This window comes from Myotis lucifugus, unplaced genomic scaffold, assembly GCF_000147115.1.
Source record: "Myotis lucifugus unplaced genomic scaffold, Myoluc2.0 scaffold_19, whole genome shotgun sequence".
In the NCBI taxonomy this organism is placed as follows: Eukaryota; Metazoa; Chordata; class Mammalia; order Chiroptera; family Vespertilionidae; genus Myotis; species Myotis lucifugus.
Window position 1 is genome coordinate 5,469,421 of NW_005871067.1, and position 18,311 is coordinate 5,487,731.

Here is an 18,311-nt window from a genome sequence, read left to right on the forward strand (position 1 = left end):
TGTTTGTTACTTCCTCATAATTTATTTATTTTGTGACAGGAAGTTTGTATCCCTTAATTCCCTTTAACTATTTTGCCCACTCCCATCCCTCTGGCAACCAGCAGTTTGTCTCTGTATCTAAGTCTGCTATGTTTTGTTTGTTCATTTATTTTATTTTTTTTTGATTCCCCATATAAGTAAAATCATATGGTATTTGTCTTTCTCTGTCTGACTGATTTACTGGTAGCATAATACCCTTCACGTCCATCCATGTGGTAAAAATAGCAAGATTTCATTTTTTTAAGGCTGAATATTTTTAAATATTCAACTCTACATATGTACCACATCTTTTTTAAATAATTGTCTAGCGATGGACATTTAGGTTGCTTCCATATCTTGGCGACTGTAAATAATTCTGCAGTGAATGTAGGAACGCATATGTCTTTTTAAATTGGTGCTTTGGATTTCTTCAGTTAAATACCTAGAAGTGAAATTGCTGGGTTTTATGTAGTTCTAATTTTAGGAGGTACCTCCATACTGTGTTCCATAGTGGCCACACCAATTTACAATCCCACCAACAGTTTACACAGGTTCTATTTTTTTCTGGATCCTTTTTTTTGCTGCATCAAGTACTAAAAATAAGTCCAAATTTATCATATACATAACAATTTTAAAAATAAAATACATTATTTATAAAATGAATATACATTTTAAAAGAAAATTCAAACTCATTTTCCTTCTATTACAAGACATTTAATATAGTTGTTATAATCGTCACATCGTCATTGTCAAATAGTTACAAATAAACAAAACAAAAATAGCAAATAGGATTAGTTCACTGAAATAGGAATTTTTTAGGCTTACTTATTGTAATACTAGAGGCCCAGTGCATGAAATTCATGCACAGGTAGGGTTCCTAGCAGTTGCCAGCTGCTGGCCAGGGTGGGGCTGGCTGGGGGAAGGGGCCGTGGGCAGTTGGCCTGCCAGCCTCGTCCCCTGGTCAAACTCCCGGTCAAGGGGACAATTTTCATATTAGACTTGTATCATACAGGATTGGCTTATTATAACATGGTATAGAATTTACAACAAGGGCCTGTCCTGAAATCTACCCAATGGGTTTAGTGCCAGATAAGGCTTGTCATGTCAAAGTCTTCCCTAAAACATTTCAGTTTAGACTCAGGGAGAGGTTTATAGTAGGTTCTAGTGTACTGTGAAGATTACAGTACTGTATAGTTAGTTCTGTAGTAATAGCTCCATAGAAAGATCATAAACACTTAGTACCCAGTTATGTGTACTAAGAAGGTCTCTCTAGTATATTAAGAACTTTCTAAAATGGCTGTACATGACATGGATTCATGATAGCAATGTACTAGGTACTCATTATGTGACCAAAGTTCTGTTCTAAGTTGGGAATATAGTGGCTAAGGACAGATAATGTCCTCGCTCTCACTGAAATTATGTTCTAATGGGCTAGAGATAACAAAACAAGTGGACAAATAAATAAGAAATTTCAGATAATATTGAGTGCAATGACTAGAATAAAATAAAGAAGGGTAACAGGAGTCAGGACTGCTGGGAAGAGATTGCTCTTAGGCTTATTCTGGGTAGTTCTCTTTGTGGACATGGCATTTGGGCTGAGACCTGAATGTCTGAAAGCTACCTATGGGGAAAGGATATTTTAGGCAGAGAGAAGAGCAAAGTTTCTGGCAGAAACAGGGGTGCTCTATAAGACAAACAGCAAGAAGATAAACTGGTTAGATACAAGTGGTAAAAGAAGCAGGAGGACACATTTACCAAATACAAATTCTGAATGTCTAAAAATGAACTTCCACATTGATCAAATTTACATTGATTTCTATTTTCAATTTCAGGCTGAAAATGGAAAAAAGTATGTAGGGTTAATTTAACTTATTTTTCTTTGTAGACCATGATAATTTAAATTCTGACACAAAAACACTATTCTGAAATCAAGAAGAAAAGATTTTACTGAAGGTTTTTGTATTTATTAAAAAATAGTTCCATGAGGTGCATTCTGCGTGGCAGAATTTAACCTATATGAAGAGCACAGTTCTTCCTGCCAGGATGGAATAATGTGAAATAAAGGGCCACCAAGGAGAAATTTACACTAGTAAAAAGACTTGTTATCAGTCTACTGATTAAAGAAATTAAACTAAAACCCTGGCACTTATCCCAAATAAGCAAGTGTGCCACCTATCAAGGGAAAGATTAAAACGATGAACTATTACTAGCTCTGTTCACTATTGGTGTTATTATCTGACAGGGAACAGCTTATACAGATAGTTTCTATTTTACTTGTTCTTGGGGGTAAAGAAGTAAGCAATACACTTGCCAACACAGGTTTCTAGATCTGGTTAAGAATAAAATATGAATGTACCACAAAACATCAAAGTAACAAACTGAAGGAATTTATATTTAAGGACAGTTTCACAAGACTTTATTTTAATATATTTCATCATTACTTTTTCATTTGCTGTTCAAATCACTTCTATATTTTCAATATTAAAGTTATTCAGAGGTACACCTGAAACATATATGATCCTATTAACCAACCTCACCCCAATAAAAGAACTGTTTGGTTTCTCCAATAAAATTTCAAATACAAGATGCTTCATACTTAGGTTTCCTAATATAATGACCATGGAAGTGAAATAATGTTAAAGTTTTTTTCTCCTCTATGCTGTTATTTTAAATTGACATGATCCATGCATTATCATGTTTAGTGTTGCTTCTAAGATCAGCACAAAGAACCTTTTTTAGGCTTAGTAGGCTGATCCTTCATCCTCCCACAACCACATCAAAGTTAAAACTAAATTACAAAACCATCAAAGTTACAACTAAACTACAGAACCTATAACTATGGATATACAGAAGAAGCCACATGGAGACTGATAGAAGGGGTGGAGAAGTGGAAGGGGCTTGCCTCACATCCACGTGTGGCAGATAAAAATCGGGAGGCATACCTTGGCTGCAGAGGTCCCCCCTGAGGAGCAAGGCCCACACCAGGCCCTCCAACCCAGGGTTCCAGTGCCAGTAGAAGTCCCTTTAACTTCTGGCTGTGAAAACCAGTGGGGATTATGGCTGAGTGATACAGAAGGATGCTAGAGGCCCAGGTGTTCTTCTTAAAGGCCCAACGGACTTACTCTGATTCACTTTCTCTGAGTTCCAATGTTGGGGCAGTTCGAAAGGTACCATACAGGGATATATAGGGAGGAACCGAAGTTTTTGGCTGGAGGGGCAACTTTCTCCTGGACAGAAGTGCTAGCCATTGTTCCTTTGTTGAACCCTCTCCACACAGAGCCCACAGGCAGGAGCCATATTTGAGTCTCCAGCACCTGGCTAAAAATCGTTCACTACCCTGGTAATTCCCTGAGACTGCACTGTACCCAAATTGTGGGCCCCCCCAAGCCAGTTCCAGTGGTTTTTCCATACAACCAGCCTGTCCTGGCTTATATTGTGGACTTTCCTAAAATCTCTCAAACAAGCAGCATTCTGGCTTCGGCATGTCCTGTACCTCCTGCTAAGCGGCCCCAGGCCTGGCACTAGTGGCAGCTGGTCTTGGTTCACAGCTTGACCTCTCACAGACACCTCCAACCCAGCACAAATAGCAGCCATCTGCAGAACACTCTGTAACTCAAGATGGGAGGCGTGGGGAGGGTAGAGGTGGTGGCTGACCTTGGCTTGAACTTCCCAGAAGGTCCTAGAGCTAGTGCACCTGGTGGGCAGTTTTGGACCATGCTGAAGTACCATGCAACCATATCCAAGAGCTACACATTCAAGGCTTGGACTCAGCAGAGCCCTGTTGAACCCAGTCCTGCTCTGTGGGCTTGGCCCATGCATAGCATATCCTCCACAATGGTTGCAGCCAGTCCTCACAAACGATGGGCCAGGGGATAAATCCCTCTCATATGTGCCAACAGCAATCGAGGCTCAACTACAACAGGAGGGTGAGCCTAGATAGGGGCTCACCTGAGTGCTCAGCTCTGGTAACCCAGAAGGCTATGCCACTGGGCATTACAAAACACCTATTATATACGGCCATCTTACCAAGACCAGGAGATATAGCAGCTCTTCCTAATATATAGAAACAAACACAGGGAGGCAGCCAAAATAATGAGATAAAAAAAAGGTCCCAAATGAAAACAGAACAAAATTCCAGAGAAAGAACTAAATAAAACGAGACAAGCAATCTACCAGATGCAGAGTTCAAAACAATGGTTAAAAGGATGCTCAATGAACTTAGGGTAACAGTAGATGAACTTAGTGAGAACTTCAACAAAGAGCTAGGAAACATGAAAATGAAGATAGAAAGCATAAAAAAGAACCAGTCAGAAATGAAGAATACAAGAACTGAAATGAAGAATATATTAAAGGGAATCAAAAGTAGAGTAGATGAAGCAGAGGATTAAATCAGATATTTGGGAGATATAAAATCAGAAAACATCCAATTAGAACAACAAAAAGAAAAAAGAATCCAAAAACTGAGGAGATTGTAAGTAGCCTTTGGTTCAACCTCAAGTGTACCAACATTCACATCATAGGGGTGTGGGAAGGATAAGAGAGCAAGCAATTGCAAATATATATATACTTTTAACCCTCACCAAGGATATTTTTTCCATTGGTTTTTTTTAGAGAGTGGAAGGAAGGGAGGAGGGGGAGGAGCTGAAGGACAGGAAGAGAGAGAGAGAGAGAGAGAGAGAGAGAGAAAGAGAGAGAGAGAAACACTGATGTGAGAGAAACATATTGATTGGTTGCCTCCGGCACACATCCTGACCAGGACTGGGGATTGAGCCTGCAATCTAGGTACGTGCCCTTGACCGGGAATCGAACACGTGACCCTTTGGTTCGTGGGCTGATGCTCTAACCACTGAGCAAAACCAGCAAGGGCTGAAAATTTATTTGAAAAAATGACGGAAGTATTAGCCATTGCGATTAGACAAGAAGAAGAAATAAAAGGCATCCAAATTGGAAAAGAAGAAGTAAAACTGTCCTTATTCGCAGATGACATGATATTGTACATAAAAAACCCTGAAGACTCCATCAAAAAACTATTAGACTTAATAAATTAATTCCGCAATGTAGCAGGATACAAAATTAACGCCAAGAAATCTATGGCGTTTCTATACACCAATAGTGAACTTACAGAAAGAGAGACTAAAAAAGCAATTCCATTTTCCATCACACCAAAAAAATTAAGATACCTAGGAATAAACTTAACTATAGAGGTAAAAGACCTCTACTCAGAAAACTACAGGACATTGAAAAAAGAGATAGAGGAAGACATAAACAGATGGAAGAACATACCATGTTCATGGATTGGTAGAATCAACATCATTAAAATGTCCATACTACCCAAAGCAATATATAAATTCAACACACTCCCCAATAAAATACCAATGGCATATTTCACAGACCTAGAACGAACTCTCCAAAAATTCATCTGGAATAAAAAATGACCCCGAATAGCTGCAGCGATCCTGAGAAAGAAGAACAAAGTAGGTGGGATCTCAATACCAGATATCAAGCTGTATTACAAAGCCACTGTTCTCAAAACTGCCTGGTACTGGCACAAGAACAGACATATAGATCAATGGAATAGAATAGAGAACCCAGAAATCGACCCAAACCAATATGCTCAATTAATATTTGACAAAGGAGGCAAGAACATACAATGGAGTCAAGACAGTTTCTTCAATAAATGGTGTTGGGAAAATTGGACAGATACAAGCAAAAAATGAAACTAGACCACCAACTTACAGCATACACAAAAATAATCTCAAAATGGATAAAGGACTTAAATGTAAGATGGGAAACCATAAAAATACTAGAGGAATCCAAAGGCAACAAAATCTCAGACATATACCGAAGCAATTTCTTCACCGATACAGCTCCTAAAGCATTGGAAACTAAAGAGAAAATAAACAAATGGGACTACATCAAAATAAAAAGCTTCTGCACAGCAAAAGAAACCATCAACAAAACAACAAGAAAGCCCACTGCATGGGAGAACATATTTGCCAATGTTATCTCCAATAAGGGTTTAATCTCCAACATTTACAGGGAACTCATACAACTTAACAAAAGGAAGATAAACAATCCAATCAAAAAATGGGCAAAGGACCTAAATAGACACTTTTCAAAAGAGGACATTCAGAAAGCCAAGAGACATATGAAAACATGCTCAAAGTCACTAATCATCCGAGAAATGCAAATCAAAAGAACAATGAGGTACCATCTCACCCTCAGAATGGCTATCATCAACAAATCAACAAACGACAAGTGCTGGAGAGGATGCGGAGAAAAAGGAACACTTGTGCACTGCTGGTGGGAATACAGACTGGTGCAGCCACTATGGAAGACAGTATGGAGTTTCCTCAAAAAACAAAAAATGGAACTCCCATTTGGCCCTGTGATCCCACTTCTAGGAATATATCCCAAGAAACCAGAAACACCCATCAGAAAGGATATATGCATCCCTATGTTCACAGCAGCATAATTTACCATAGCTAAGATTTGGAAACAGCCTAAGTGCCCATCAGCAGATGAATGGATTAGAAAACTGTGGTACATCTACACTATGTACTATGCTGCTGTAAAAAAGAAGGACTTCTTACCATTTGCAACAGCATGGATGGAAGTGGAGAGCATTATGCTAAGTGAAATAAGCCAGTCAATGAAAGAAAAATACCGCATGATTTCACTCATTTATGGATAATAAAGACCATTATAAACTGATGAACAAAAATAGATACAGAAGCAGAGCAGCATTGAACAGACTGTCAAAGTACAGCGGGAAGGCCGGGAAGGGTTGGGGGTGGGGGTAAGAGATCAACCGAAGGACTTGTATGCATGCATATAAGCATAACCAATGGACACAAGACACTGGGGGGTAGAGGAGGCTGGGGGAAGGTCAAGGTGGTGGGGTGGAAAGGAGACATATGTAATACTCTTTGTAATACTTTAAGCAATAAAACAAAATTAAAAAAAAAAAGATAAAATGACGGAAAACTTCCCTAACCTGGTGAAGGAAATAGGCATAACAGTCCAGGAAGCACAGAGAGTCCTAAACAAGATGAACCCAAAGATGCCCACACCAAGAAACATCACAATTAAAATGCCAAAGGTTAAAAACAAATTCTTAGCATCAAGAATAAAGCAGTTACCTATAAGGGCACTTCCATAAGTTGTCAGTTGATTTATCAATATAAATTTTGCAGGCCAGAAGGGATTGGCATGAAATATCCCAATGGAAAGAAAGGACCCAATGGAAAGATAGAACCAGGAGTATTCTATCCAGCAAGGCCATCGTTTAGAATCTAAGAACAGATAAGCTTCCCAGACAAGAAAAAGCTAAAGGAGTTCAGCACCACCAAACCAGTATTACAAGGAATGTTAAAGGGTCTTCTTTAAGAAGAAGAAAAAAAAAGATAAAAAAGAATAAAAAGGCAATAAACACACATCTATCAACAATTACTTTAATTGCAAAATAAATTAAATGCTCTAATCAAAAGACATATGGTAGCCTAATGGATAACCACACAAGACCCTTACATATGCTGTGTGCAAGAGACTCATTTTAGATCAAAAGACGCACACAGACTGAAACTGAAGAGATGAGCAAAGATATTTTATGAAAATGGAAAAAAAGATGGAGTAGCAATACTTATACCAGACAAAAGAGACTTTATTTTTTATTTTTAATATATTTTTATTGATTTCAGAAAGGAAGGGAGAGGGAGAGATAGAAACATCAATGATGAAAGAGAATCACTGATCGGCTGCCTCCCGCACGCCTCACACTGGGGATCGAGTCTGCAACGCGGGCATGTGCCCTGACCAAGAATCAAACCATGACCTCCTGGTTCATAGGCCGATGCTCAACCACTGACCCACATTGGTCAGGCCCATTTCTCCCTATTTTTTATGAAGACCTAAATTTTTGTTTTTCGTATCTCTTTCTTTGGGCGGAGGTGTAAGAATAATTTTTAACAGACCCACAAAGCCCTTTATATTGTACTAGAGGCCCGGTGCACAAATTTGTGCACAGGTGGGGTCTGACCAGCTCACCAGGATCAGGGCGACGGGGCCTGCCAGGGGGAGGGGCAGCAGGCCGTTGGCCCCACCCCCTGGTCAAACTCCCAGTCCAGAAGGGACAATTTGCATATTAGCCTTTTATTATATAGGATTATCATTTGCTGAAATCGTAAAAATAAAATCTAAAAAACATAGATGCTTCAGCTCATTTCTTTTTGGAATCTTATGCTTTGTTCCTTGCCTATTTCCTCAAGGTTGTAATACAGAAAATTTACTATTTTTAATACATAAACGATTTCCTGACATCTGATATATAAGCAGCAAATATAATTTTAATTTTTATGAAAATGGTAAAATTATTATCACACAACTATCCAGGTGCTTTATGATACACCAAAAATAACTAGAATCTACTTACCTTAAAAAATTCCTTTTTCTCAACCATCTCATTACCATCTGCATCCAGCATTTTAAAAGCAACATGAAACCCGGTATGGGGTTCTGCAATCAAGAGAAAAATGAGTATTTAAACATTGATGAATTGTAAATTACGTGCAAATCTAAGAGATCTTTGAATTTGAAATCAGCCACCAGAAGCTACATGTGTAAGGGCTTAAACAGAGAAAAAAGTGATCTCTTCTTATGATAATGATTTTCAAAGGCTGATACATGTCCATGGGCGTGCTGTTCTGCTATTAAGTGTGCTGCCTTCAAAGAAAAAATAATTTGAGAACTTTGTATCTTTAGCTTTCCTATACTCTTATAGGACCATGGCTATTTTCATATTGATTTTTACCTTTTATTTTCCTTTCTCAGAGTAGGGTTTTTAAAAAACTATTCTGAAATAATTTTAGACTTACAGCAATGTAAAGATGGCATGGTGAGTTCCCAGTACCAGGTATACCAGTTAATAATGCGGATTTTGTAATCAAAGAAAACACGGTAATTTCAAGAGAAACATCAAAAATGCTTTATTCAAAGTAATGTCCATCGCTAGCTACACATTTCTCCCATCTTTCAGGTAATTTGTGGATACTGTCCCAATAGAACTTTTCTTGTTTTGAGGCAAACCATTCAGAGACCAAATTTTCCACATCTTCGTATGTTTTGAAGTGCTGCTCAGAAAGTGCGTGTGCCATCGATCAGAACAAGTGGTAATCTGAAGGAGCAAGGTCTGGTGAATACAGCGGGTGGGTTAATACTTCCCAAGCAAGATCTTTTAACGTGTCTTTAACTGGTTTTGAAGTGTGTGATGGTGCATCATCATGAAGCAAAATTACTTTGCCGTGTCTTCTGGCCCATTCTGGCCATTTCACTATCAAAGCGTGGTTCAAATTGATTATTTGTTGTCAGTAGTGATTAGTATTAACAGGTTCACCTGGTTTTAGAAGCTCATAATACACCACACCTTCCTGATCCCACCAAATGCAGAGCATTGTCATTGTCTTCTTTTCCAAAGCGATTTGGCCTTGCAGTCGATGTTGATGGTTGACCTGGGATCAACCCATGATTTTGTGCGTTTGGGATTCTCAAAATAAATCCACTTTTCATCGCCAGTCACAATTCGATGCAAAAAAGACTTTCTTTTGTGCCGCTGAAGCAACATTTTACTGATGACTTTTCGGTTCAGTTGCCTTTTGTTCAGTTGATGTGGGACTCATTTGCCTTCCTTTTAAATCTTTCCCATTGCTTATAAACGATCGGAAATGGTTTGCTGAGCAATGTTTAATCTTTTTGCAAGTTGGTTTTGAGTTTGACAAGCATCTTCATCCAATAATGCTTGTAATTGTTGGTCTTCAAACTTTTTCGGTTGATCTGGACGTTCTTTGTCTTTCACATCGAAATCATCACTTTTAAAGCGTTTAAACCAGCGTTCACAAGTATCTTGAGATGGAGCATGTTCACCATAAGCTTCCCAAAGTATAGGATAACTTTCAGCAGCACTTTTCTTCAAAATAAATGAATTAAAATTTCCCGCAAATGCTTTTTTTTTTTAGCACGAAATTCGACATTTCTAAGCGTAAAAATATCTATGATGTTAACACCTTCAGCAAATTTGACATATGAAGTTTTGAAGCTTGCTGTCAATACAACAAAAAATAGCATACATATCAAATCGCATATATATCAACATATGTGTAACTCCATTTATTGAAAAAACTCCGCATTATTAACTGGTACACCTAGTATACCCTTCATCCAACTTCCTCTCATGTCAACATCTTATATAACCACAGTACCTTTATGAAAACTAAGAAATTAATACGGTATAGCAATTTTTGTTGTTGTTGCTAATCCTCAACTGAGGATATTTTTCCACTGATTTTTTTTTAGAGAGTGGAAGGGATGGGGAGAGACAGAGAGAAAGAAACATCAATGTGAGATAGACAAATCAATTGGTTGCCTCCTGCACACACCCCGGCCAGGGCTGGGGATCAAACCTGAAAACCGTGTATGTGCCCTTCACTGGGACTCAAACCCTCGACCATTTGGTGCATGGGTGAATGCTCTAACCACTGAGATACACTGGCCAGGGCTCAATACTATATATATATTTAATTGATTTCAGAGAGGAAGAGAGAGGGAGAGAGAGAAACATCGATGATGAGAGAGAATCACCGATCAGCTGCCTCCTGCACACCCCCTACTGGGGATTAAGCCCGCAACCTGGGCATATGCCCTGACAGGAAATCAAACCCTGACCTCCTTGTTCATAGGATGACACTCAACCACTGAGCCATACTGGCCAGGCCCAATAATCTATATTTATAAAAGGCTAAGTGACCGTCTGACTGTCCGGTAGGTATGATGTGCACTGACCACCAGGGGGCAGACACTCAACACAGGAGCTATCGAGCTGTGGTGACTTCGAAGCTGCGGTTCTCAGGTGACGCACCCCAGAACCAGAGAGGAGGGAGCCCGATTCCTCGTGGGGCCACGCGATTTCACCTTTGGCTGTGGGTTATGTTGTTGCTGGGGCACTGTCGGCCCCGAATCTGGTTTACTGCACACTTGCATTTGCGTTCTACACCCTGTATGACAGCAACTTTGCTAGTGCCCTCTCATACTCCTGGACCCCTTGGGGGATGTCGGAGAGCCGGCTTCGGCCTGATCTTTGCAGGCCAGGCCGAGGGACCCCATCTGCCAGAGGGACCCTTCTCACTCTGCAGACACCCTTTGAGCTGCAGCAGGGGGAACCGTGGGAGGTTGGCTCCAAGGCGTGTCTGGGCCATCTTGCCCAGTCCCGCCCCGCTGGCCACCTTCTAATTAATTTCCTTTCAATGTGAATGAATCTATGCCAGGCCACTAGTATTTTTAATAATAAAATATAAATACTGCTCTGGCCAGGTAGCTCAGTTAGTTAGAACATCATTCCAATAGGCTAAGGCTGTAAGTTCGATCTCCGGTCAAGGCATATACAAGTATCCACCAATTAATGTATAAATAAGTGGAACAACAAACTGATGTTTCTCTCTCTCTCTCTCTCCCCCAATAAATAAAAAATTAAAAAAAAACACATAAACACTAAACTTCCAAAACTCTGTTCATAAATAATAGAGAAGTCCACATGATTGTTGAGGAAAAAAATGTGATACTTACTAGTGAGGATTGTAAGCAAGAAAAGATACTCAGTATATGAAATTAACCCTGAAAGAGATTAAAATAAAAACGTCAGAAAATACATTTTAGATGGTTTAAAAGTAATCATATATATACTACATGGAAACTTCACCTAATTAAAAACACATTTTCACTTTAAATTACCTCTTTGGTACAGTGGAAAACTTTTATAATAGAGTTAAGTACATTACTAATACTTAAAAAGATACTAGGTTTTATCAGATTACTCTTACTAGTAAGGAGGTGGAATGAATGCTGGCTGGGAAATACAGGTATCAATTAGAGGTTGTTTTTTTAAAAAATATTTTTTATTGACTTCAGAGAGGAAGGGAGAGGGAGAGAGAGAAATATCAATGATGACAAGAGAATCATTGATCGGTGGCCTCCTGCATGTCTCCCCCAACCCCCCCAGCCCCGGAGATCTCAAGTCACTTACTTTTTTTTGTAAAATACAGTAAAACCTCGATATAACAGACTAATTTGGGTGAGAGGGTGCCTGTTAAAGCCGAAAGTCCATTATATAATAAAGTAGGTTTTCCAAATGCGTATGTTAAAAAGACAAGTTAGTTTACCTGTTTTTACTTATGTAGAAATGTTTGTGTAATTAAAATTAAGTATGTGTGAAAAGTTTAATTTCACAGACAAGTTTTCTATATGTATTACTATAATTTTAAATTTATACTGAGTAGGTCTAGTAAAAGTGTGCACTCACCAGTCACCGAGAGTAAACAAATGCAAAACCTTGGCGTATGGGGGACCACTCTAACCAACTGAGCTACCTGACCAGGGGCAACAATTACATTCCTTTTTAAGGTGCAATAATATTCCACTGTATGGATGCACCAGTTTGTTTAGCCATCATCTGTTTCCACCTTTTAGCTACTGTGACTACAAACACTGGTGTACTAATATCTGTTCGAGTCTCCGGTTTTAATTCTTTTTTTTAAAAAAATATATTTTATTGATTTTTTACAGAGAGGAAGGGAGAGGGATAGAGAGTTAGAAACATCGATGAGAGAGAAACATCGATCAGCTGCCTCCTGCACACCCCCCACTGGGGATGTGCCCGCAACCAAGGTACATGCCCTTGACTGGAATCGAACCTGGGACCCTTCAGTCTGCAGACCGACGCTCTATCCACCGAGCCAAACCGGTCAGGGCAGCCAGCTTTAATTCTTTTGGTATTTTCCCAGAAGTGGAATTGCTGGATCAAATGGTCATTTCATGTTTAATTTTTTGAGGAACCTCTATACTGTTTACACAGTGGCTGCATCATTTTACATCCCCACCAGCAATGTGCAAGGATTATAATTCCTCCACATCCTGGCCAACATTTATTTTCATTTTTTTCTTGATAATAATGGGTGTGAAGTGGCATCTCATTGTGGTTTATTTGCATTTCCCTAGTGATTAGTCATGCGGAGCATACTTTCATGTGCGAATTAACCATTTGTATATCTTCTTACGAGAAATATCTATTTCACTTTGCCCACTTCTAAATTGTTTTTTTTGTTAATCCTCACTTGGGGATATTTTTTCCATTTATTTATTTATTTTTCAGAGAGAGTGGAAGGGAGGGAGGGAGGAAGAGAGAAACACTGATGTGAAAGAGAAAAATTGACTGGTTAGTTCCCACACATGCCCTGACGGGGGTCAGGGATTGAACCTGCAAGCCAGGTATGTGCCCTTGACTGGGACTTGAACTTCAGTGTACAGGCTTTCACTCTAACCACTGAGCACACCATCCTGGGCTAAATTGTTTTTTTTTTTATTTTTATTGTTGAGTTGTAGTTCTTTTCTAAAAAAAAAATGTAAGTATGTTTTTATTGATTTCAGAGAGAATAAGGGAGAGGAAGACAGAGATAGAAACATCGATGTGAGAGAAATGTCAATCAGTTGCCTCCTGCATGCCCCCTACTGGGGTACTGGGGATCGAGCCTACAAACGGGCATGTGCCCTGACCAGGAATCCAACCGGGGACCTCCTCAACCAACTAAGCCACACCAGCTGGGTTATAGGAATTCTTTACATATCCTGAATATTAGCCCCCTATATATAATTTGTAAATATTTTCTTCCATCCAGTCAGTTGCATTTTTACTCTCTTGATAGTGTACCTTTTTTTTGTTGTTAATCCACAACTGAGGATATTTTTTCCATTGATTTTTAGAGTGGAAAGGAGGTAGGGAGGAAAGGAGGAAGGGAGGGAGGGAGGGAGGAAGGGAGGGAGGGAGGGAGGGAGGGGGAGAGAGGGAGAGGGAGAGGGAGAGGGAGAGGGAGAGGGAGAGAGAGAGGGAGAGAGGGAGAGAGAGAGAGAGAGAGAGAGAGAGAGAGAGAGAGAGAGAGAGAGACATGCTGTGAGAAAGACATATCGATTGGTTGCCTCCTGATCGTGCCTGGGGATCAAACCTGCAATCCAGGTAACATGCCCTTGTGCGGAAATTGAACCCACGACCTACCTGTCAGTGTGTGGACTGATGCTCTAACAATGAAGCCACACCGGCCCAGGAGATAGTGTACTTTGATTCACAAAAGTTTTTAATTTTTCTTTGTTCCTTGTGTCTTAAATATCTTTTAATCTATAGGTTCTCCCTTGTCGTTTCCCCCCCCCCCCTCAACTAATTTGTTGAAGAAGCCTGGTTCCTTTGTCCTGTAAAGTTTATTACAGTTTAGAAAATTTTTATGACTGCATCTTTGTCATTTCATGTTCCTCTACCTTCTACAATTTCTACAAACTGGTAGCTAGTTAGATCCAGAGCTGTGTTTAGATGCAAGTTTGATTTCTAGCAAGAATTCTTAATAGATGGTGTTGTATACATCAGGAGGCTGAAATGCAAATGTTTATAGAAAATGCTATAAATACCATTAAGAGATACTGAGAGTAAGATTTATAGGACTTTAGAAAACTGTGAAATCATTTCCTGAGTTTGGATGATCAGAAGTGCAATTCTAAAAATGGTCTTTGAAGGATGGGTGAAAATTTTAATTAAACAGTTGTGATATAAATGGGAAAGCTATATAAGACAGGTCTGAAATGCTTATGTAGAAGAAGCAATGGGAAGTAAAGCTACCATGGTAGCACAGAAATGAGGAATACAGGCTTGAAGAGGGGATGGCAGAGGAGGAAGATCACATTATAATGGCTCTGCATTACATGTAATGCAGAAATGCAATGCAGCAATGTGGGGCCAGTTGTTCAGAGCAAGGCAGGTAAAGATTTTGCATCCAGGTACTATAATGCAGTGTTTTGATTGTAAGTAACTTCAGGTATGTATTTTAAATGTTTTTAATGACTTACATTATTACTTTATACCGCTGACTTTTCTGTTGTTTTTATTTTGAAGCAGGTGTACTTCTCTTGAACAAAAAAGCCTATACAGTAAGTCTTCATATATTTTTTCTTTTTTTTTGTTGTTGTTGTTAATCCTCACCCGAGGATATTTTTCCATTGAATTTTAGGGAGAGTGGAAGAGAGAGGGATAGACAGAGAGAAACATTGACTGGTTACCTCCTAAGGGAGCCCTTACCAGGGCCCAGGCTGGGGAGAAGCCTGCAACCAAGGTATGTGCCCTTGACCGGAATGGAACCCGGGATCCTTTGGTCCACAGGCCAATGCTTTATCCACTGAGCCAAACTGGCTAGGGCCAGATATTTTTTTCTTTAAAATATTCAGTGTTCATATGAAGGCATTCTTAGTTGAAGTATTTCATCCCGTGGCAGCCTCACACAAAAAAAGTGAATAGTTTTTTTTCTAAATTTCAAAGGAATATGGCAATGTGAAGAAATGGCCAAACTGCTAGACTGCACTGGTGGGCTTGGTGCCAAAAGGAGACCTCATGTTTCTTTTCTCTAGACATAAGTCCACGTCTTTTCCACAGGGGAGCTGTTTGAAAAAGAAAATTCCAGTTTTTCTTTGAAATGCTGACGTAAATAAAAAGCTTGAATGAAGAGTTGCAACAGTGTAGAAATAGCACCCTACCCTCTCAAGATAGATTATAGACAAAGATATTTGTAACAATAGCATTCTAGGCATTTGCCCCCTGAAAACGCTTTTTAAAATTTATGGACACTTCAGAATATTAATAGGAGAAACAATTTAATACATATTTGCCACATCTAATTGCAAAATAAATTCTGTTAAATGGCAATATTTTAAAACTGCATGTGAAGTACGGAAGTATTTAAAATAATTTATATTTTAAAAATTGTTAAAAAATCCTTAGAGGCAACTAGAAGAGATGATTAAATTTTGTTACTATGCTTCTCTGGAAATATTTAAAAATTGGAATCATAAAATATGGATTGCCACTGAATGCAATTTTGAGAATCCTGTTCCCCAAAGAGAAATTACCACATCATAAGAATATATTTATATCTATCTTACACTATGTGATATAATTTATATTCAGTATATCTTTGAGAATGGTATTATATTGAGAATTCTGCTTAGGTTTAAAAAATACATAATAACTTTGACTTACAATTTCCTTTTTTATAATGCATGGTGGGTAAAATTATTTTATTTCAAGAATATACTACCTTTTGCTAGTTATAAGATAGTGAAAACTTTTATAGTTCTTTTATATGGATTCTCTTTACGGCCTTCTCTTGTTACTTTAGATCAGGGGTAGGAAATATCTGCACACAGGCAGTATAAAACACGAGGAATCATTTAATCTAGCCCTGCCAAGGCATTAGGGGTGAGTTAATTAAATGTTTGACCAAATTACCAGGCTAATTTTTAAACTATTAATTTTGTATGGCCTGAGAATGTTATAAATATCCAAATGGCCGTTGGCAGAAAAAAGGTTCCCACCCATGCTTTAGATATTCTGCCTTGCTCCTCCTTTCTAGGCTTTAATAAAAATCGCTTGAGGCCCTGGCTGGTTTGGCTTAGTGGATGGAGCGTCGGCCTGCGGACTGAGGGGTCCCGGGTTCGGTTCTGGTCAAGGGCACGTGCCTAGGTTGTGGGCTCGGTCCTCAGTGGGGGGTGTGCAGAAGGCAGCTGATCAATGATTCCCTCTCATCATTGATGTTTCTGTTTCTCTCTTCCTCTCCCTTCCTCTCTGAAATCAATAAAAATATATTTTAAAAAATCGCTTGAATAATTTATCTGTGACTGTTCAGAGTATGATAAAGTTACTTACTACCTAATGAGTATTTTATTACAATTTATAAACACCTATTAACCCGTATGCCATAAGCGTCTGTAGACACAAGCGGCGGACCTTCCCCACACACCACACGCATCTATAAAAAAAAAGTTTGTCCTAAGTGGCAGCCCTGACCAACTTTAAAATAATTTTTCATGAGAATTTTCAGCTGAAAATATTGAAGAACACTCAAATTGTATATTTATTTTTATAATATTCATTGCAAATTGATTTTTTAAATTAAATTCAAAATATCGTGGCGTGTCGGGGATGGTTCCCGTTTTGGACATGTGGTAGTTAACTGGTTAAATAACATGGTGTGTGTTATAACATTCTCTTTGTAGGTTCTCTACTGTATATTCTCTAACACAGAGCCACAAGCCTCATACCATAATTCCTTAGTAATGCTTTGATTAATAAAAATATATAAGTAGTGCCTGCTGGTGTGGCTCAGTGCTTGAGCGTTGACCCATGAACCAAGAGGTCACAGTTTGATTCCCAGTTTGATGACAGGTCAGGGCACATGAGCAGGTTTTAGGCTGGTCCCCAGTGGAGGGTATGCAGGAAGCAGCAGATGAATGATTCTCTCATCACTGATATTTCTATCTCTCTCCCTCTCCCTTCTTCTCTCTGAAATCAATAAAAACATTTTAAAACAAACACATAAGCAGAAAGTTAACAACAAATCAAAATTACCTTTATCGCCAAGGTCTCTAAAAAAGGTTGATCCACAATGAGTTGTTTGGATTGCTGCCAGCACATCCTCAATATCCTTTGAATATACACATAGTAAAATCTTTTAATTTAACTTATAAAAGTTCATTTCCTATCATAAGAAAGAACCCCTCCCTACACACACTGCTTACCTTTTTTGTCAGCCTCTTGACTAAAGTTTTACCTATAGCAAAGAAGAAACAGTACTTAGTAGCAATATTCCTTGGAAAACTCAACTTCCATTAAGAAAAACATAATTTAAAAGACAAAACAACGATTTATTAAAAAAATAAGAGTTGACAATTTTAGCTAAAATCTTTAAATGAAAGTTATGAGCCAGAGAATTCTAAATCTAAATACAAAGACACTGTAGGTTCTTTGTAAGACCTGTTTTCAATTTCACTCACTCCATCTCAAAAACATGAATTATAATCAGCAGATAATATCCTATTATTTTCAGGTGTACATCACAGTGATTTGATACTTACTAGTATATACATTACAAAGTGATCACTACAATAAGTCTAGTTACCATCTGCCACTATACAGTTATTAAAATACTAGAGGCCTGGTGCACGAAATTCGTGCATGGGGGGGGGGGGTCCCCTCAGTCCAGCCTGCACCCTCTCCATTCCAGGACCCCTTGGGTGATGTCCGACTGATGGTTTAGGCTGTCCGACTGAAGGTTTAGGATGTCCCTGATCTTGGGGATTGGGCCTGAACTGGCAGTCGGACATCCCTCTCACAATCCTGGACCGCTGGCTCCTAATTGCTCACCTGCCTGCCTGCCTGG

General features: G+C 38.9%; 1 protein-coding gene across 7 annotated transcripts in view; it reads right to left on the bottom strand.

The window, feature by feature from the left end:
* The window catches only part of MICU2 (mitochondrial calcium uptake 2), a 97,838-nt gene that overhangs the window by 24,470 nt on the left and 55,057 nt on the right, over positions 1 to 18,311 (bottom strand). For 4 of the 7 annotated variants that reach the window (XM_023751211.1, XM_023751208.1, XM_023751207.1 and 1 more), the window contains 4 exons: positions 17,671 to 17,702; positions 17,501 to 17,576; positions 11,632 to 11,679; positions 8,450 to 8,532 (listed from right to left, as the gene is read on the bottom strand). In XM_023751211.1, the coding sequence (XP_023606979.1) occupies positions 8,450 to 8,532; positions 11,632 to 11,679; positions 17,501 to 17,576; positions 17,671 to 17,702 (239 nt within the window). The remainder of the gene's footprint in view (positions 1 to 8,449; positions 8,533 to 11,631; positions 11,680 to 17,500; positions 17,577 to 17,670; positions 17,703 to 18,311) is intronic. The other 3 variants (XM_023751209.1, XM_014452924.2, XM_023751210.1) reach the window with 2 other exon arrangements.